This window comes from Telmatherina bonti, assembly GCF_933228915.1.
Source record: "Telmatherina bonti genome assembly, chromosome: 5".
In the NCBI taxonomy this organism is placed as follows: Eukaryota; Metazoa; Chordata; class Actinopteri; order Atheriniformes; family Telmatherinidae; genus Telmatherina; species Telmatherina bonti.
Window position 1 is genome coordinate 32,905,925 of NC_136623.1, and position 22,181 is coordinate 32,928,105.

Sequence of the window (22,181 nt, forward strand, 5' to 3'; positions counted from 1 at the left end):
GCTCAGAAAATCCGCTTTGTTTGGGGAACTGTATATACATCAAACAAATTCTGATTCGGACCAAAGAAACGGACTCTGTCTGCCTACAAACGTACGTCTCAGCCAGCCATCCAAATACAGGATGCAGACTAAAAAAAAGTCACTTTCTGCATTTGACATAGTTTTGCATTGTGGGTAAATACATAGATGTGGCGTTGAGTCCTCTGTCTCATCTGTTGTTCACACTGCGTCCATTGTTGCAGTGTATTTCTGCTGTGTGCAAAAGACACAATAAAAACCCAAAACAGCAATAGTTTTGTCTCCATGTGTAACTACCAAGAGGATGAAACAATATTTTCTTCTTCACGCCGTCTTGTTCTCTCTTTTGATAAATACTAGTGCAGTGCCACCTGTGGTGGGAATGGGGATATAGTGTTGTAAAAGTTTGGCGTGTTTGACCAAAGTGTAGCGTGATCATAATTTCGGTCTGCATGGACACACCCCCCTACAACTGAGCCAAGTCCCCAATCGAACCAAGTCTAGCGGACTATCCTGATGTGAATGCACCCTTACATAACTTTCCATCAGCCATAAACACACAGATGGTAGCCTGGTGAGATTCCCCACTTAACACGATGGTTTGATTCATGTAAATTTCTGTCAACCTTGCCAGATACAGCATCAATACCAACTGTGTGTTTACACAATAAATACTTAAGCACTTGTTTTAATTCTACTTAGAAAGTAAAAACTAACATTCTCTGTAGCTGTATGTGATTCCTGATAGAAACAGCGCCTGGGCAGAAGATCCATTTGTTTATGACCTGAAGTGACTTTTAAATGCAGATCATTTCAGATGACAAAAGTGGAAGAATTGATTTAAAAAACAGCAACTTAAGTAAAAAACTAAATAACAAAAAACAATCAGTTCTTAAGTTTGCACATTTCATTCTTTAGCAAACAAGAGGCAGAAAGCATGTGGATGTGTTTATTTGCCCTCTAAGAGCTAAAAAAAAGAAAAAAAGGAAAAGAAAAGCCATCAGCCTTGCTGACTTATAGTGACGTGATTCAAAGGTTGTCTCCTACGAGTGACGGCTGCAGCTCTTTTAATTGCATGTCTGCGCCGAACGATGGGACATTTAATTCCTACACATACGAGACAATTGGTTTTCAGACTGGTGGAGGCCTGGGGGGGGCAGCTGAGGGTTTACTGAAGTGAAGCTGCAAACTCATCCCACAAACACCTCAAATCACACACGTGCACTGGACATATAACAGTTTATTGGAGGTTTCGCTTTAAGAAAGGCAAATAATCAAACACAGATCTGGTAAGTAGACTACCAGTCAAAAGTCTGGACACACTTTCCCATTGGATTTAATGGGAAAGTGTGTCCAAGCTTTTGACTGGTAGTGTAGGTGTGGCTTTATAACACACAGGTATAATCCACATAATCTCTCACACACACAGTCAGATGTACAAAGTGTGACAACAGTCCTATCAGCTCATGATGGCACCATCAGGCTCCCTGCTGTCCTGCGAATGGGTCACTTCATCTTTTTCTGTTCTCTTATCACTCTGTCATATCATTTGTTTCCTGTTGAGTCTGGGCTAATGAAGGTGATACAGTGGTTCGATGCAGCAGCAGCCCTCTGACCCCCAGCTGTGGCCACACGGAAGACTCCGGGCACATTCACATCAGCCTTTTTGATAAGAAGCCGAGTCCATTTGCTCGGAAAATCTGCTTTGTTTAGGGAAATGTGAATGCACAAACAAGTCTGGTTTGGACCAAAGAAGTGGACTCGGTCCGCTTAAAAAAACGCAGATCTTGGCCCGTTTCAATTGGACCAAATACAGGAAGCAGACTAAATTAAAAAAAGTCACTTCCTGCACTTGACTTAATTTTGCATTGTGGGTAAATACATAGCGAGTCGTCTGCCTTGTCTGTTGTTCATACTGCATCCATAAGACACAATAAAAACCCAAAACAGTGATAGTTTTGTCTCTGTGTTTAGCTCACAATGGAGTTATCTTCCTCACGCAGGTCTTGTTCTCTCTTTTGCTAAATACTAGTGCAGCGCCACCTTTGGCAGGAATGGGGATATATTATTGTAAAAGTTCAGCGCATTTGACCAAAGTGCAGCGTAAACACAATCTCAGTCTGAATGGATACACTCCCCTACAACTGAGCCGAGTCCCCAGTCCCCGAGACCCCAGACCGAGTCTAGCGGACTATCCTGATGTGAATGCACCCTTACATAACTTTCCATCAGCCATAAACACACAGATTGTAGCCTGGTGAGATTCCCCACTTAACACCATGGTTTGATTCATGTAAATTTCTGACTACCTTGCCAGTCTAGCGGATTATCCTAATGTGAATGCCCCCTGAGTGACACAGATGTGTATTAAAAACAAAGATATTGTCTATGTACAGATATGTTGGATTGATCCGAATTTAAAGTTTAGAATTGTATTAATTTGCTTTCTATACTTGTTTCATCCTGCTCCAGGTTTGGGGGCGGGCGCAGTTTGAGCCTACACTGTAAAAAAGTTATAAACCAGCTGAGTGAACTTAAATAAAGTGAGGCGACCAGCTGCAAAACCATCTGCTGAAAACTCAACAGGTCCAGGTGTTGTGTTAATCTAAATTATGATGATAATTCAGAGTAAAATAATTTTTTTCTGGTCACTTTGTGTCTGAAACAACTCATGTTGATCATTTTGAAAATATCTCTGAGGAAGTAAAAGCAACTTCTGTTCACATGACTCAACTTATTGCTTACATATGTCTGACTAGTCGTCTCAAGTCACTGCAATAGTTTATTTGGATTTTATTTAGGTTGACACAACAGAATTTCTCTGTCACTGATCAGTCACAGCGAAAAACAACGTTTTTCTTTTAATTTCTTATCAACAGTCTTGCATTCAGAGTTGTTATGAATTAAAACTGAAATTAAAATGTCAAGTTTGTAGATTTCTAAAGAAAACTACACATCTGTTAATTTAGTATTTAAGTGTCAGAAGTCATGTTTCAGTTCTCCTCAATTTTGAACTAAACTTGCAGAAACTCCTTTTTTTGTGTCTCGAAAAACAGTATTGAATGAGACCCACTTTGACAATCTTCCCTCCTTTTATAGGTCAATGTGAAACACTCTGCAGCCATTCTTGCCTTCCCAGTATGGTTGCATGAGGACCATTACCCCTGGGATCCAACACCGAAGCACCGCGGTGCGGCTGCGCCACGCCTTTGCAGCTAATTGTGGCAACACCAGTAAAAAGGACTGGTTTTACCATGGCAGCAGTGACAATGCATTTGAGGCTTCATGAACAGTTTTTCTGATATTCTAACATCTGAATAAAAAACTGATACTGAAAGTGATTGTAAGTGTATTTGGTTACAAACTTTAAATAAGACTAATTCAGATTTTATCTGATGGTAGTGCTCTAGACAAAGTCAGAAATTAACCAAACACTTCACTCATATTTGGAGGTTCACTTCATAATAGTCCAGCATGACAGCTACTGTTGAGAAGTAAAAACTACAAAAGCACTCGAGATCTCCATCAAGCATATTGTGATTAACACCCAACATAACTTCAAAGTGATCCAGAATCCAGGATCTCTTCCGGATCTCCACCAAATTGTAGTCATTTGTTCTTTGTGAGACCCCCAATATATCCTGAAAATTTAATCAAAATCCATCCATAACTTTTTGAGTAATGTTGCTAACAAACAAACAAACTCCAGCGAAAACATAACCTTCTTGGCGGAGGTAATTAAAACACCAAGTAAACAAAGTTTTTTAAATTAAAAACCTGGGGCAATCACTTGTAAGAGTGTCGACAGAGCATGTTGGTGTTGGCCCCCAGATTTACTGGTTAAATGTCAGCCAGGCTACTGTTCATTGATGTGACCCTGGAAATGCTTCAACCCCGGCAGATCCTAACAAGCCTCCGTGCATGTGAAATAAGGCAAGAGAGAGACATAAAGTTTACACTGAGAAAGACAGAGAGCCTGATAATGCATTTAGTGGCGAGGAGCTTTAATGACTTTAATTGATCTTTATTAGCTTCACTTAGGAAGGGCCACTGGGGAGGAAACAAGGTTGTGATTCCTGCAGACAGTTTAAAGGAGGTCAGGAGGATGTTTTATCATCTCAGAAAAAAACCATGCGATTCACCTGCGCAGGAAACAGTGCTTTAAAACTACTGCAGAAGTAAACCGTGCACACGGTGTCCGGCGCTGCAGTGGAAATCAGCACAGCCTCTTCCCTCCAGCCCACCTTCCATGCCCTCCACTCCCCAGTGCTGTGTTTATGTTTCCAGAGGGATCAGACCGACCTCTGACCCCAGGCTAATGAGAGTGATAACGAGGATTAAAAGGGGGTGACTGGAAGGTGTCTGAGAGTGAGGTTTAAACAATTAGACTGAACTGCCAACATGCCTTTCTTCATGAGTCAGGAAATTACAGTCTCCCTCTCTTTCTCCCCCACACGCTCTTTCAGTCGGCACACAAAAGAAAGGGCTTATGGAAAATAATAAATTATCTCGGGGCCGCGTTAACTTGGATGTAAATCGCCGGGCAATTATGTTTTAATAGCCCTTTAAGAGAATGAGTAATTGGGTTGACACTACTGGGGTTGATCAAGCTCACCCATCTCTCTCCCTTTGTGCCCACTGGAAGAGAGTGCGGGGTCTGCGAGCCGGTCAGCCTGCAGCATTACTGAGTTAACTTCGTTAGCCTGTGAGACACTGTAACAGTGATATCAGAAGGCCTGAGACTACTTTCATATGCTGAAATTAGACTTTTCCCGTGGCAAGGCAAATATTCTTCCTCCTTCTTTGGGACTATTTGGATTATTGATGGGATTTTGTTGCCCTTCATTTCATAAAGTTCACAAATTTCTGCTTCATCTTTCTATGAAGTGTGTGGCCTGTGTGTGGGTACCAGCTCAGTCTGTTCATGTGAGACTCAATATAAACAACAGGCGTGTAATAAAAAGCAATTCTATGCATATTTTTTATTTTTCCTTCTGTAAAATGTAAACAACCAGCTTTGTACTTGAAGTTAAAGTCACAGAAGAAGATGATGTAAGGTACATTTATGTCACTGACAGAAAATATTTCAAGATTTTTCTAAAAAAAAAAAAATGTTTAAAAACATATTAATTTTATTTATTAATTTATATTGACTTCTTATACATGTATTAAATATTCATTCTTAACATTACATATTATTGAATTTTTTTCATTCAAATAATTTATTACACATATAATGAATATTTATTTGTTTCTTTATTTTCCAAAAGACTAAGAAAACGGTGGGAAAAAAATAATTTTGGGTTAAAAATCAATAAATGAAGAGAACCAGAATGGTATTGTCTGCTGACATCTATTATGGGCTTCTGGAACAGATACAAGCGAGTAGGTCCCTCCGACCTCCATCTGAGAGAGTGACCTATGGATGATCAGCGTGTGTCTTGATTTCCCACCACTGGGGGGGCCAGAGCAGGCAGGATCGATGCAAGAAGGAAAGGGATCACTACAGGCCAAACCCGGTGAGCTCAGATACAACCAATAAGCCTGGAACAACACAAACAGCAGGGGGATGGAGGAGAGGCGAAAATGAGAGAGGAAAAATAGGATATAAAAAAATAAAAGCAAAGCAAATAGTGATAGAGATCTGATGCAAAGCCAGGTCTGACACAGAAGAAGGAAATAATCAAAATCCTCTGCAGGATTTCGGATCCTGCTGCAATGAACAAGCAAATGGTGGGATAAACCCGCATTTATCTCCCGGTACTTTCATCTCAGGAGGAAGACAAACGGGGTAAGAAATTGATCAGATGAGCATCTGTTAGCCTTGGCAACAGTCACAAGTCTGCAGAGATGGATCCAAAAGCCCATTTTTCAATTGCACCTCCATTGCTGTCGACAGTGAACAGAAACATAAAGGACTGTTCCACAGTAAAACAGGAGAAAAAGAGAATGCAGACTCATGCCTCCTACTTCTTCATGCCATTACTGTTTCCTTTAGAAAGAAGTTCTGTCGTTGCTGCAGCTGCTCAAGTTCTGGACCGTGCACAATTTGTGCAGTGTACTTCAACAGAAATAATGCAGCAAAAAGTGCTTTTATTTGATGATACTGACAGCTTAGTCAATGACTCTTGCAGAAACACAGAGGTTGGCTGTTGGTACAGCCAATATTTTACTATTCATCATATGAAAACTGCCCAAGAAAGAGTGAAACATGAAAACGTGGCTGGATTGCACATTAAAAAGACAATGAAAAATCCTGTAGTTAAAGTTTCACAGCACATACAGGAAGGAAATGTACACGCATCAGTATAAATAAGGTGACTTATTTTGTGCCGTTCATCTCCTGGTTTTCTTTTCTAATTCTGCCCTTTGTTTGGATAGGAAACCAGCTACATTGTGAACAGAACTGTTGCTTGTCTACTGTGCTTGACAATGCCCTGTTTCAATAACAGGCATGTTAAAAAGCATTTTTAAACTGTGACCAAAACAATATACATGGCATTAATAGAAGAGCATCCAGTCAATTTTAGGATCCTGGCAGCAAAAAAGGCAGTGATGTCATTGTTGGTATGTGAGGATACTAAACAAAGCACATCATGTCTCGTCCTTTCCGTGATTTTTACCATTCTTGATGTTGGTCAAACTGGTCCCTGCACTGCCCCTAGTGGTTATTTCTATATTGCAGCTTCCCAAACTTGCTTGTTATCTTAAACAGCCTATTAAAACCTCACAAAATACATAAGACAGCCATGATTAATGCACAAACGCATAATTAAAAGCAAGCATATTTACATCTGAAATCATATAAAAACCTCAGTTAATTATAATTTATTTTATAACATCGGCTGAGACTGAGACAATTTCCAGCCTCCAGATTAATAAGCTATATGTTGGTTAACCTGCAGGACACTATTTTTATAATGTGCAGGTTTATCTAAAATCTTATTATTGTACAAGTGTAGGTTACTCAGATAATAACAAACAGGGTGCACCTAATGTTGCTGTTATTTAAAATATTAGGACATATCAGTCTGACCCTGAAGTTATTCACCAATTAACTGTCCCGTCTATACAACATAAATAAGATGTTTCCTCTGTAATATGTTTACAAAATTGCGTCTGGTGTCTCCAATCAAAAATATCTCTATTTTATTCTGTTTTTTGTTTCTTCCAATAGTGAAATTTAGACACATGAGGGAAGAAGTATAGACATGAAAAAAAGTTAACTAAGAGAAAGAAGGTGGCATTACAAAAGAACAGGGATAAATTCAAACAAAAATGCCACTGGATCACAGAATATGACACAAATGGTTGCTGGAACATTTCCAACATGATGGTAGTTTAAACTACATGTAGATATAAGTAGTCTGATGCTGATTATTGAGAAAAAAAAAATTCCGTATTCATTTGCTTGTTCCAAAAAAATCTAATCAGCCAATCACAGTAACATTTAGTCACGTAGACGTGGTTCAACCTGAGCATCAGAATGAGGAAAGAAATGGATTTAAGTGACCTTGAACGTGGCGTGTTGTTGATGGCCTGAGTATTTTGGAAACTGCTACTGGGATTTTGTCACACGACCATCTCCAGAGTTTACAGAGATGATTTGAAGAGAAATTATGCAGCGAGTAGCAGTTGTCTGGACCAGAATATCCTCCCTGGATGAGCAACTCATCCAGGCTTGAAGCAGATGGGCAACAGCAGCTGAAGTCCATACTGGGAACCAGTCCTAGCTAACAACAGAGAGATGATGCTACAAGTCAAACAGATGTTCCAAAATGGGAAAACAGAAGATGGTAACGAGTTGAGTCTCCATTTCAGTCCCACATTCAGACGATAGGCTCAGAATCTTGTTTAAACAATGTGAAAACATGGATCCAAGCTGCTCATGGTGTGGAGTGGGTATTACTGTACCCCTCAGTACCAACATGACATGGTTTAACCACCATAATCTAGTATTGCTGCTGACCATGTCCATCCCTTTCTGAGCACAGTGCAGCCTCTTCTGATGGAAACTTCCAGCAGGATGATGCACCATGAAGCTCACATCATCTCCACCATGACGATGAGTTCACTGTCCTCCAACGGCCTCCACAGTCACCAGATCTCAGTCCAGCAGAGCAGCTCTTGGGATGTGGAGATTCTCGTCATACATGTGCAGCCAATAAATCAGCAGCAACTGTGTGATGCTGTCATGTAAAGTTGTGCTCATATTTATTCATACCCTTTCATTAAAGAAGGAAAAAAAACTGCTGCCTGTAAAATAAGCTGAAATTGTAATAATAAATAAAAAATTTATGAACATTACATTATTTTCCAATTCTGGTTCAATAGAAATATTTTTTTAAAAAAGCAAACAAATAAGATAATTTATTACATATTACATCACTCATAAAGTAATATTTAGTTGAACAATCCTTTAATGTTTCCGCTCCAGTCAGGTGTTTTCTGTTCCTCTCTGTCAGACTTCTGCACCTGTTGACAGGTATTTTGTCCCACTGTTCAACAGAAAAGTGCTCTAATTTGTCCAGGATCAATTTGTTTGTTTGGTTTTTTTTCTTTCTTCAACTCAGTTAAACGTAAAAACAGTTTCTTAAATTACTAAATTATATTTTTGCAAATTTTTAGTTATTGTTCCTTTTTTAAGTCTCCAGTTATTTGAGTGACTGTTGTAAATTCAGCCTTTTCTTTAATGAAAGGGGACGAATACATATGAACACAACTGTACGTATGGTTACACCTTATTTAATCTATGATACCAAGATTTGTGGCAGTTTTGAAGGGAAAAGGGGTCCAACCCAGTACCGGTGGGATAATGGTGAGATAATCTGAACATCCTAAACCCTAGTACAGGGGAAACAGCATCACGAACATTTCTAAGGCTTCCTATGTGTTGTGATTTGGATCACTGGGCAGTGTAAGTCTGTTCATTTCAAACTGTGTCAGTGTGTCTCTTATCCCCCCCCCCCCCTCCCCCTCTTTTATTCCCTCCTGAGCAGCTCTGTCACCCATGTCGCCAGGGGACAAGGAGAACGTGGCGTTTTCCCTGGATCAAAAATTTACGAGCAATTAAAAGGCGGCCGATGCCCGGCATCCATCAGCCCTGCGTGCTGCTGCCAGGCTGGGCGAGGGGGAGTCGCAGTAAACCATAGGCTATATACTTTTATATCTGTTTTCCCTCCAAAGAGGAAAGGTTATGACAAAATGATGTTTTACTGTTCCTGGTTTCTAGCCCGATGTAGATATCTTTCACGGAAAAGGCTTGCTGAGGGCAGGAGCCTTCGGATGGGAGGCGCAGGTTGAGAAATATGCACAATAACAGTGTGAATTTGCTGAAGTTGGCTGTATATTAGAGACAGAGGCCTTACACATAACATCTGCTGCTGCGGTAGACAGGTTAAAGAAGTGACCTAATTACTATGTTGTTTATAACTGTGCGGCTCTGATTTATGTCTCTGTGCTGAAATCATTTCAACACTGAGTCTTCCTCTTCTTTAATGGCAGCAACACACATTTTCTTAATATATATTTAAAAACGCAAACACACACTCGCGCACAATGATCCCGTGCAACGCACCTAATACACAATAAGGCATGCAAACCCTCATACATCAACGCAGTCACTGCTTCGCTTTCCCTGGCTCCTCGCGACAGGCTCAGACTCATTTGCATCCTTAATTGTGTTGTAATGTATTTTTAATTTGGAAATGGAGGCAATTAATTATTTTGATACGGAACAAAATGCAGCAAATGTAAACATTCTAATAGTTCTCTGTGAGTTGAGGATCATTTTTCAAAAGAGGGATTGAATCTTATCTCATTTTTTAATGCCATAACAGTGTTTTGTTTTTTTTCCCTTTCCCAAAGATCCCATTTTACCATCACGCATTCTCCTTGATATTCACTTTGTTTTCACAGCGAGGCCAGCCTGTCTTTGATCTATTCTACCACTGTTATTCTCTATCTAAATCTTCCACAGGATAATTACTGTAGTTTCACCTGTGCTATCAGAAGAGATTAAGTGAAATTAAGCTTGTTTGGACGTTCTGCTTCTTCTCCTCGCTTCATGCCTCTGGTGCAAAGCCACGAACGCCAGACTCTCCACTTTCTATTTCTAGGTTAGAGAGGCTTCGAGTGGAGATACGAATCGCAGATTTTTTTTTTTTTTCCTGCCTTCGCTGACCATGTGATCAATAGGTGTGTTCAAAGAATACAGAGCAACATTCAGAGAGTAGATGAAGATCTATTTCTGGGGGCCATGGAAGGAACTGACACTTTCACTCCTTCAACCTGATAAACTCGCCACAAAAAGGAACAGGATGAATGTGTGTTTTTTCCCCCCTCTTTCCATCCCTCTTCATCGCCTTTTCTCTCGCCTCTCTCTCACTCACGCATATTTTTCTGTCCTCTTATATCTCAATCCCCCCCACCCAACATCACCCCTCATCTCTATCTTTTCACCCCTCTCTCTCTCCTGATTCTCCCAAGGGTTGCTGGGAGCTGGCTGACATCACAGCCGGCCCGGCAACAGCCTATAAATTATGAGTGACAAGTCTTTGGGCCAATAAAAGCACCACCATATTTCATGCACAGTAAATCTGATGGCAGATTGCTGTGGCGTGTGGCGGCTGACATGTTTATTGTCGTCATGGCAGTGGGAACGGAGGATAGAGAGGTGGAGGGTGGGGGGTTGGGTCGCTCCCCAACATTGAAGATCGCTAAAGCTCCCAGTCTATATGGAGGTCAAATAGATGGGAACTTTGGGATGTGCGCAAGCCTTTCCTCCCATCCTGCATCCCTGTTTAAATCCCCAAACACACACATGTACACGGAGACATCAATACCACCTCACCCGACATTTTAAAGAAGCCATTTCTTCGGGCACTTTAAGAAAGCCACGCTGTCGCAGCTTCCACTGCAACCATCTGACCCCTGTGCACGTCTCCTCTCTATGAAACAACCTACAGCTCAATTCTTTTCATTTAAAGACACATTTTATAACTTTGAGTCCATCCTGCACACTGACTTACTTCCATAAATTCCCACCACTAGACTAAAGCAGGGCTATTCAGTTTATTTGGAATTACAAACCTTTGAATAACAAAAGTTACTTTTGGGGGCCAATTAAGAAGGTTATGTGATTGAAATGCGATTAATTAATTACAAAGAGTCCCACTTCTAGATTTCCATCGAGTCCCACTCTTAATACATATATACAAACAAAACTCTTCTTTAACCCACCCTCCCATCTCCTCTGATAGGATAGGGGGCTGTATATCTCAAGCTCGATCCTCTCTGCTGTGTAGGACCCCCAAGTCCTGGGAGCTTGGGGGTCCTACACAGCAGCTTAGCTGTTTATAGCACTGCGCGCTTCTGAATGTTTCTCCAGGTATCTGTTGGAGCCATTCCCCCACAGTGGTGGACACGGGCCCCAGTGCTCTGATGAATGCGGGTACTACTGTTGCTTTCACCCTCCAGGATTTCTCCAGCTCTTCCTTGAGGCCTTGGTACTTCTCCAGTTTCTCATGCTCCTTTTTCCTGATACATCAATCACTACGGCTTTCTTCTGCTGATTATCCATGATCACTATGCCCAGTTGGTTGTTCACTACCATTTTGTTGGTCTGAATCTGGAAGTCCCACAGGATCTTACCCCTTGCCTTCTACACCACATTGGGAGGTGTCTCCCATTGGGACTTAGGGGTCTCCAGTCCATATTCTGCACAGATGTTTCTGTACATTATGCCCGCTGCTTTGTTATGGCGCTCCATGTATTCTTGGCCTGCCAGTATCTTGCACCTTGCTGTGAGATGCTGGATTGTTTCAGGGTTTTTTTTTGCACAGTCTGCACCTGGAGTCCTGCCTGGTCTAGTAGATCTGAGCCTCAATGGTCCTGGTACTCCAAACCGGCTCTTATGTTGCCATGATTATTGTCTCTATGCTGCCCTTCAGTCTAGCGCTCTCTGGCCATTGGTAGGACTTGTTCATATCGACCACTTCAGCGATCTGTTAATGGTACATGGAGGGTTTTTTCTCCCATGACAGTTCATCCATTTTCCAGTGCCTGAGACAGTCACTAAAAAAAAGCTAAACTATAATTAAAGAAACAACCTCTCTTTAAAGCAAAGTAATTGGACCACCATCTTTTTACATTTGAATTATTTAGTCCTCAGTATTTTGTTTAATATCACATACATTGCAACAATCTCTTGAAGTGACCCTGTGCTGATTGCACTGTCATCCAGCCACCCTTGCTCATGCAATAAACCATTTTTTTAATAATTAGTGAGACTATTGCAGTATGATCAGGGCATTACAAGTCTTCTGCCACAGCCCCCTAAATGGACAGATTTCAGCAGACGCCCGCTGCTGTGATCAGCATCATTATATTTTAATTAATCCATTCTTCTCACAGCAACACAGTAATTACAATCTATTTTATGACACGGCATGCTGTGAAAGAGGGGATGGAGGAGATGAACAGGAATGGAGCGAACAGGAGTGAGAAAAGGCTAGAAAGAAGGTTAAGAGAAGAAGCTACAGCACAAGGAGAGGCGATTGCTGGAGTCAAGGTTAGAAGAGGGAGATTTAAGGTGAGCGAGACAGAGAGCAGAGGAATAACATCACAAACACTATGACTGATTACAGATGTGTCATTGCTGGCGGACACCATGAAAGCATTGTAAAAGCATTTATACGACGTCTGGAAGATTACAGGCCGAACTCACACTCGCTCTCAGATTCTGACTTCATACAACGAGGTAGAAGCTATGTTCCCTCAGCCTGTGCCTGCATAAATCATTACAGGTACACACACTACGGCAAGCTGCGAGTGTGATAATAACATTAGAAAATTACAATGACACTCCTCCCTGAGCAAGATCACCTGTCTTAACTGTCATAAAACAGACTGCTGACTTTTGTAGTCCAAGTGTTTTATATATGAGGAGTGTGTGGGTGTGTGCACACATCAAAGAGGTGTGTGTCTGTGAATGGTGGTGCCCTATTATCCCAGACCTATTTGCACACTTGAAGAAATGTGTCCAATGCAGCACCTAAATCCCACTGTTAAAGACATGAAACCATCACGTTGAGTTCATCTGAGCTCAGTTTCATTAATTAAAAGAGGATTTTTCTCTTGTTTCCATTCTGTGATGATGACAAACACACTGCCGGCCCAAAGGAGAAGAAAAAAAAAAGCTACAATACAAATAAGTAACAGCCTCCCAACAGATAATTACTGCATGAATCATGATATTTAAGCTGGCAACAAGTTATTTAACTGTAACTGATGGCACAAGTAGCTTCTCATTTCTTAAACTGCAATGTCAAAGGACACAAGCTGTGGTTGTGGAAACGATGTTGTTTGAGAAGGGTCAATTTATTGGCATGCACCAAAGAAGATGCTGAAACTACAAAAACCAGGTTAACCCGCAAAGTGCCAAAGTTGCAAAAGTACGACAAACACCAGGGCAAATCTTCAGAAAGAGCTTAAACTGGTTACCATTTTTTACCACTGGATGGCAGAGATGTGGATCTTCAATGGGAAACAAATGTTAGATGATTGACACGATGCCACATCATGAGATTAAGGGTTAAAAGCTGTCCAACTTAATATTAGAAACTTGGAAAAAAAAAAAAAAAGAAAGAAACAAAACAGTCCTGGACAAGTTGGAGCACTTTGCTGATGAGCAGTGTGTCAACAGATGCAGAGAAAACACCTGAATCACCTTGAAAGATTGTTTAACAAAATATTTGTTCACAAGCAACGTTAATTAATTTAGGTTAGAATATGTGTTTACTTGTTTTTAAAAATATTTCTATTGAACAGAAAATCCAAAATAAATGTCACGATTTTAATTGATTTTTATTTGTTATTACTTTAGTCAATTTCAACCTATTTCAGTGACAGCCACGGTTTTTTCCTTCCTATTGTGGAAGGGTATGAATATATTCATACGGGATTGTAAATGTTCGGTGCAGTCAAGACAACAGTAGAACTCAGGGTGATATTTAAGTGAAAGGAAGAACATTAGACACACACAATGTGAAGGGAACTCAAGGGATTGAGAATGAACTCTGTTTAGCCATAAGAAAACAACTTATGAGTGAGGGTAACTTGAGAAAATGGCTTTAATTATCTAGGAAGCATAAAGATTGGACTCTGAAGCAATGTAGGAAGGTTGGATAAGCCCAGCTTTACCTTGGTCCGCAGTAATGGGAGCATGAAGGTAAGAAGTGAGACAGATGTAGAGATTGCGCCATCATGCCTGGTGTCAACTGAGCAAGCCTTTGGGGGCAGGTCTAGGTTCCACAACATTATCTGTTCAAAGAATAAAGTCAGCTGACTATCTGAAAATACTAAATGAGCAGGTAATTCCATCCCTCCTGATGGTACAGCCATATTCCAAGATGACAAAATCAGGATTCATCAGGCTCGAATTGTAAACGAGAACTTCAGGGAACAGAAGACATCGTTTTTACACAGACATTGGCCACAATGGAGAATATTTAGGATGTGCTGGTGGAGGCTTTGTGCAGTTGTGGGACTCTCCCATTATCAATACAAATCTTGGTGAAACATTAATGCTACAATGGATGGAAAAAAGAAATCTGGTGATATAGCAGCAGCTTGTTGAAACAGTGACACAGCAAATGCTGCTCAAAGCTAAAGGAGGTCCAGCAACATATCAGAGTGTGTGACTTTTTATTTTGGATGAAGATGGTATTCATACATTCATTCATTCATTAGCCGAACCGCTTCGTCCGATTAAGGGTTGCGGGGAAGCTGGAGCCTATCCCAGCAGTCTTTGGGCGGGAGGTGGGGTACACCCTGGACAGCTCGCCAGTCCATCGCAGTATAGATGGATTTTTAGGTTAGAAATGATCAAAATCCCAAAATTTAAGTTGAGTTTATGAAAATATTTGTTCATTTTCTCAACCGCTTAGTCTAGTTAAGAGTCAGGGGGGAAGCACATGAAAGCAATCGTTGGGCGGGAGGCAGGCACATCCTGGAAACACCAGTCCATCACAGGGCTGTTTACAAAAATATCTTCCCATATATAAAATATCCAAATCCATGGAAGCATAAACATACAATTTCGTTAGGGAGAATGCATGTTGAGAATCTCATGGATTAAAACCATGGATACACACATTTTTAAAGCATTGACATGATGTAGAAATGAAAACTTGATATTTACCATTTAACAAAACACACAATTTCATGTGGCTTTCTTACCATAAAACTGCTGTTACTGTGTGTTATGTGACGTTCTGAAGAGACATCAGAGATTCTTCTGATAATCTGACAGAAAACTGTCTCACAGGACTGTTTAAGAAAGCAAACCGTAATCAATCTTTACATCTGTGTCTGCCTGCTGATGATCTCCAAGGGAGACTGCTTACTGTACAGTGTGTTCACCTGCTGGAAAGAAATATGGTATTTTGGCTGCTAGTTGACAGTCCAAACTATTTCTCTACCTCCCTTCGGATCATTGGGTCTGCAGTTACCGGGCAGGTTTGTGCTGTTAATGATTGTACAACTGAGAGCACCAAATAAAACACTTTTCTGTTTTCTCTGTTTCACTGATGATGGACAGTAAAACATCTTTGTAGAACTGCATTTGTAATCACGACAACACGGTGGTATAGAAAATGATGTTTTGACATGGAAATGACATGTAACAGGACTGTCCAAATCCCGTCGCTGCTAAAAACAACAGCTAAAATCTGTTTTATGCGTGTGTGAAAACAATGTGTCATGAAACTACACACAGATTTATGCATTTAGCTAAAGAATCTAGTCTTGTCTGACCAATTCTTATGCATTCTCATCAGTAAGGGTGTCTCTCAGGTGTAGAGCGCAGCCATGGGAAGCACCACAAGAAGGAGATATTTGTTCAATATTCAAGCTGATGACAGGATATCACACTGATCCAAGCATGATCTCCAGTAATCCAAGCCAATCAGAGTATGACTCAACAAGTAATTCATGGGGAAAAATGAGTGGGATTTTTATCTCTGGAACAGGGAAGGGTGGATTAGCATATCCCACGCTGAATATAGTGCTACTATCATAAAAATATACATTAGCAGAACTACTGAAAGCACTCCAAATACAAAGAGAGTTGGGTTCTTTTCTTTCTTTTTAATCAAAACAGTGTTTTTCTCATTTTTTAAAACCTACAACGTCAGGAAAAGTTTTATTTTTATTATAAAACTTTAACTAATGTTTAAGAGCTGTGAGACACATAGATGATGTAACTTGTTGATCAACCTAAACTATTATTTCATCCCTATTGATGGCTGCTGGCAGAAACAGATATCACTCTCTTATGAGTCGCACAGCCTAAAATGTGTTTTTTATTGTATTTTTAAAATGTCTTAAAAAAAAAAGGAGGATTTTATGGGTAAAAAATTAATTCAAAATGCCCCTGCAGGGTAAAACAATACTTGGTTTTTCACACATGAGGGAGGAGATGGTCCTTTATGTTGTATAAATAATAATAAAAAAAGCATTCACAGCCCCCTCTCTCCAGATGCAAAAAAAGATGGGTCCTCACTGTGCAGGCATAACCACGACCACCAACACATATTTACAACACATGTACAACACATGTTATCTGATGTAGATCCACTAGTTTCAGACTTTTAGACTTTCACAGTGTTTTGTAGAAAATATGGCTGCAATGAGACGGACTTGTGCTTTAGAGAGTTGTCAAAGTAACATTGGACTATTCTTTACCAGCTGATCCTCATCTGGCAACAAACAGCAGCTCAAATCGTAGCTGCAGCAGCTTGCAGTGGTCCTTCAACCAGCCGGGAGTCGCCACAGCTTGCCACAGTCTGATGGAGCTGCTGCCAAAAACCATTTCAGCACCCCAACTGTGTCGTGTAGCTGAGAGGATTCTGGAGGGAAAAAGTCTTCCATCTCAAAAACGCTCTGTAGCGTAGCTGCTTTGTGAATCTGTATTGCTTTCCATGTTGCTAGTAGGAGCTGAGCTGCAGTCTCTCATTCAGTAATTCCTGCCACAATCTGACCCCCCCCCCTTCCTCCGTCGACAAGGATATTTTGATTACGAATTGAATATTAAATAAACAAATGATACACAGATCTACATGGACACTAAAATGTGAGCAGGTGAAAGTTTGCAGTCATCAATAAATCGAGTTACTCACCGACAGGGTCTGAAAACAGACAGAGGACCCATATAAAACAGCCAATATAAAGTAGATAAGGGGGTTATTCAACAATAAATGATGCAACAATAGCCATTTAAATCTTGGAAATCTACATCATATCCTCTTTGATACAAGTAAAAAATGAGCTGCGTTGAGGCTAAATTTAATTTATCATTTTTTATGTGACAAAATCCGATCAAACCTCTGCTGGCTAGGAATTAGCCAAAGAAAGCGCAACGTGTTTGTCAGAATTTATTTCAATCATCCATCAGAAATGTGTCTATATGACAACATAGCTGATCTTTTGTGGCATTTTTTCACATGTATAAGCTCAAACTATTCAGGGAAATTCTACTAAACATGAAAGAAAGCATGTTTATATCATACTGACTTTCTGCTGAGCCACCTCCATGACTGCTACATGCAATCTGAATTCAGATCATAGTTTCACCGAGAAACATGGAAAAATAACCCATCACAGCTTTACAATAAAACAATAATTCATTTTGTTATTGTGGTATTAATGGATTTTCTCTCACCACCACACTACATCCATGACCAGATCATCTTTCAGAGTGCCTTACTGATTTTAACAGCTTCATATTAAAATGCTCAAAAGCTGTGGTCAAGAGACGTGCAAAGTGGTTTAAGGAGGTTAACACGATTTATTGTACCTGAAACTAAAGTCAGAGATGATGGAAGGATAATATCACAATAATACATTTCATTGATCCATCCATAAAGGTAGTAGAAAATGCTACACAGATTAAAAAGAAACAGCCAGAGCTTCAGCATATCTCTGAATGATGTTGTAGATTTCTATAAATATCATTTGTGTCTGAAAAAGTAGCATAAATGAAAGTTAATTCACTGATTCTGAAACGGCAGTAATTAAGATTACAGATGTTCTCCTGGTTGTACCTGATAATGTTCTCGTCCTGTTGGATCTCAGTGTCGTGTTCAACACCATCATGTATAACAAAGGCTTGAAAATGACACTGAGATCAGGGGTGCTGCTGTGGACGGGCTGAAGTCGTGCTTATCTGCTGGATTCCTTTCCGAGCATGTCAGTGGTGTCCTCTACAGCGGAAGTTATAGTTACTTTAGGTGTTCCACAGGGTTCTGGACTTGGGCTGATTCTCTCCACTCTACACATGCTTCCTCTGGTCAATATCATCAAACATGAAAGACACTTCCATTGTTTTCCTGATTGCATCCAACTCAATCTGTTGGTTTCCTTATATAGGCTATTATGAATTGGCTTTGATTATGTTTTCTTTTTCCTGTCTGTAAAGTGTCTTGAGATGGCATTGCCGTGATTTGTTCAGATGCTTCCCTGAGGCTGACCTCACTCAGCTGATCAGCTAGATGGTTGACTGTAACATTCACAAAACATATTTCTCCTGTTTTAGGTTCTTTACTTTGGCTTTGAATCTTCCTCACTCCCCCACACCAAGCAATGGTGTTACTCCCTCTTCCTTTAACACTTAAAACTAGATTACCAGATTACCGAGCGCTACTGGCTACTGTCAACTGTTCCTCAGGACTCCGAGGGGTAAATTGTGATGGGTAGTTTAGCCTTTAGATGATCTATTAAAGTTTTTTTTTAATCATTTACATCCAGTCCAGGAGGTTTAAAGCCCCGTCACAAAATGCAGAGTTTATTCAGACACTCTATTTGGTAAACAAGTAAATAGTTTCCATTGTGTTTGTTTCAATGCAAATATTTTTTTCTACTAAACGTTAATACCTGAATGATCTTCAGATGAGAAAAGGCTTGATCACTGTTGATCTGTGCTATTTCTATAAAGTGCTATTAATAATACATTTCTTTATGTTGTTTTAGGAAGCCTTTATGGTGCTTTATAGATACATTTTACATCATTTTAGCCTCATAATCCGACAACTGAAGCCGTCCTGGACATATTACGTCTGTGTTTCGATGATGATTAAAAGGATTAGGGTTTCACGTGAACTTTTAAAGTAATAATAATAATAAAAAAAATAATAATAATAATAACAAGCCGGAACGGACATAGGAAAAATATTAAAAAAAAAGAAAGTCTTGGAGTTCGAAATGTTACATTTAAAAAGTTCCAGTTTTATGTATACACACACACACACACACACACACATATATATATATATATATATATATATATATATATATATATATATATATATATATATATATATATATATATATATATATACATACATATATATATGTGTGTGTGTGTGTGTGTGTGTGTGTGTGTGTGTGTGTGTGTGTTGTGTGTGTGTATTTCAATTCCAGCTATTACTACATGCTACACCCTCACCTGTTGCATCCCTACAGAACAATTAGTGATGCATAAAACACAACACAAGCCTGAGCCACATCATGCAACCGTCAGGGTCTGCTGTCACAGTCCATATGCCATCACTGGGCCTCTTCAGGGGTACCATGTTCATGCCCTTTGCAGGTCAAAACTGCAGTAGCAACAAGAGCAGGATCCACACAAGAAGTAGTTTAAGTATTACAACTAATCTGTTAATCTAAACATAAAGACTGAAAACATAAGCATGCATGTAGTCCAGCATGCTAGGTTGATAAAGACATCAGTTTACCTTTCATGCAACAAGAAAGAAGGCTGGCATGCTGCTGGGACTTATTGTGTTAGATTTAACCCTAAAGATGAAGCACACACATCCCTGTGTTCAAAACCTTTCAATGATAGCACGGTTGTACTGCAATACCTATGGTGAACATGGTATCCTGCAGCGTTGATGCTCCAGTCAGTCTCCTCAGGGTCGGGGATCTTTGCTGTCTTGGCGATCAGATGCTGAACATCCCTCCATGTCAGCTCGGGGCTGGGGTGAGAGACATAAAACAGAATATCATCAAATACATCCTTGCTCCAGTATGCGCTATACAAATACTGAAACCACAGAGGAAACACTTCAACTCTCCAAAAAGAAGCCTGCCGGGAGCACAGCACAAGCTCCGGTGTTCTGTGAAAAGACGTTGGAGGACTGCTTTATGGGGCCTACAGGACATTTTATCACACACATACATAAAGCTTATATTGTATTAATGCAAAGGTTTATTGATACATAAACGGCTCCAATGAGACACTGGCACGCCTTTAAAAGCAGGTCCTTTACACATAAAAGCACCTATTTAAGTCAAGCTTACATTTTTAATAATGGTGTCACTGGAAACTGCGAATCCAACAAAGAATATTTGAGACTTGAACAAAAGAGTCTAGAGAGCCAAATGTAGAAAAAGACCTCATTTTAATCCCAGGCAGGGGAATTCTAATAGAGCAGACTCAAGTGTCATGTCAAGCAATATACTAATGGAATCCAATTAAGACCTTTAAACTGCGGCGAGAGCTGGAGGATATTAGCTCAGTTTTCTATAACAAAAGACCAAAGGGTCGTCAGCGAGGTTTCTCTTTTTTCAGGATATAAAAAGCATAAAGGAAATTGGGTTTTTCTGCTTTATCCACTCATTATTGTTCCCTGAGTAAATGACTTGAGTGGTGGATGGGAAACTGCATGGCCACCCTTCCTGCACAACTTTTTCCTGTTTCTAATAGGATATGGGAACTGCTGTCCAGCTATGCATCTGTACACAGGCGCTTAAGACTTTTATCCATCACAGAAGGACATAATGATGGTTTTATATGCTTCCCTACAAGGTTATGGTTAACTTCGTCCACCACTGATGGCATGATTACAACATATCCAGCAAGTATGCAGCTTCTTCTTTAGGCATCATGTAGGAGTTTTACTCAGTGGCTTATGTTTGTGCTTAAACGCGAAGAAAAGCCTTTAGAAAGGAAAAAAAATTCTCTTTGTTATTGTGCTGTTGGGTGTTAGAATCTCAGGAAATATCAGACTCGGATAGAAAAGCGATGCATTCCATTCACATTTTGGGAAAAATGAAGCAGAACAAAAGTGAGGAGAAATAGTGTTCATTAGCGGCATGAAAGAAAAACTGCGGCAAGCGGCGCGAACAGGCAGCTAAAACAACATGATAGGAATAACACCACTAATAATAAACAGATAGAATGAAACAAAACACAACACACAAACAATTATTTTAAGCTTTGATTTCAAAGGGATTGGATTGTGTGTGTGTGTGTGTGTGTGTGTGTGTGTGTGTGTGTGTGTGTGTGGGTTGGGGGGGAATAAGCCCTGTACTTTTGAACTGTTGCTGCTGACTGCATGCGTCTGTGTGTATGAGTGTGCGTGCTGTATTATGTATTAGCGGCAGCAGCGTGTTGCTGTTGTGTGCACTCCCCCACCTCTATCATCAGCACCAGCACCACCATCACCCCTCTGGTGGAATCAGAGAAAGCCCCGCGGCCCCGGCTGGTTTGCATAAAGCAAACAAAATTAAATTTGCTTTGCTAAATCAAAGCATGTATGGTATTCCAAGCTGCTCTCTCTGGGACAAATTACTTCAAACGGCCTCCTTTGTATCATAACAGAATAAAAAAAAAAAAAATCAGTCCAATCAGTGGCTCTCCAAAACCCTCAACTCGGGAATTAATTATTGAACCGAGGGCTTTTCTCTCTCCTTGCCGTCTGCGACACAGATCTATTTATTTTGGAAAAGTCGTTTTGCCCTTAAAAACACACTGTTGGCTGAGAAGACATCCATATCTCTCCCCCCTCGCTCGGTGTTTCACTGCTCGATGCTGCACAGCCCCGGAAGGGACATGCGAGTAGGTTTAGAGCAGGAAATGAACCTGAAAACCCTGCGACCGGCGTCCAACACACTGCTGGTTAAACACAAATAAGCTTATTCTGATTAACAATTCGCATCTAAATAATACAAGTCAAACGAAAAGAAACCCTGAAGATGATTTAAAGATTTACTGCAGTCAATATCTCTTTATCAAACCAGTTTAAAGCTTTTCAGAGCTGATTAGGAGCAGTCCTGGCTTTATATCAGCTGCCGGAGTTGCAACTTGGCACACATTTGAC

The 22,181-nt window shown here is 40.2% G+C and overlaps 1 protein-coding gene across 1 annotated transcript in view; it reads right to left on the minus strand.

The window, feature by feature from the left end:
• Positions 1-22,181, minus strand: part of LOC306756437 (proprotein convertase subtilisin/kexin type 4-like) — a gene marked incomplete at both ends in the record, with an annotated part of 271,266 nt that overhangs the window by 73,146 nt on the left and 175,939 nt on the right. The window contains one exon of the mRNA XM_079241166.1: positions 19,941-20,054. Coding sequence (XP_079097292.1) covers positions 19,941-20,054 — 114 coding nt within the window. The remainder of the gene's footprint in view (positions 1-19,940; positions 20,055-22,181) is intronic.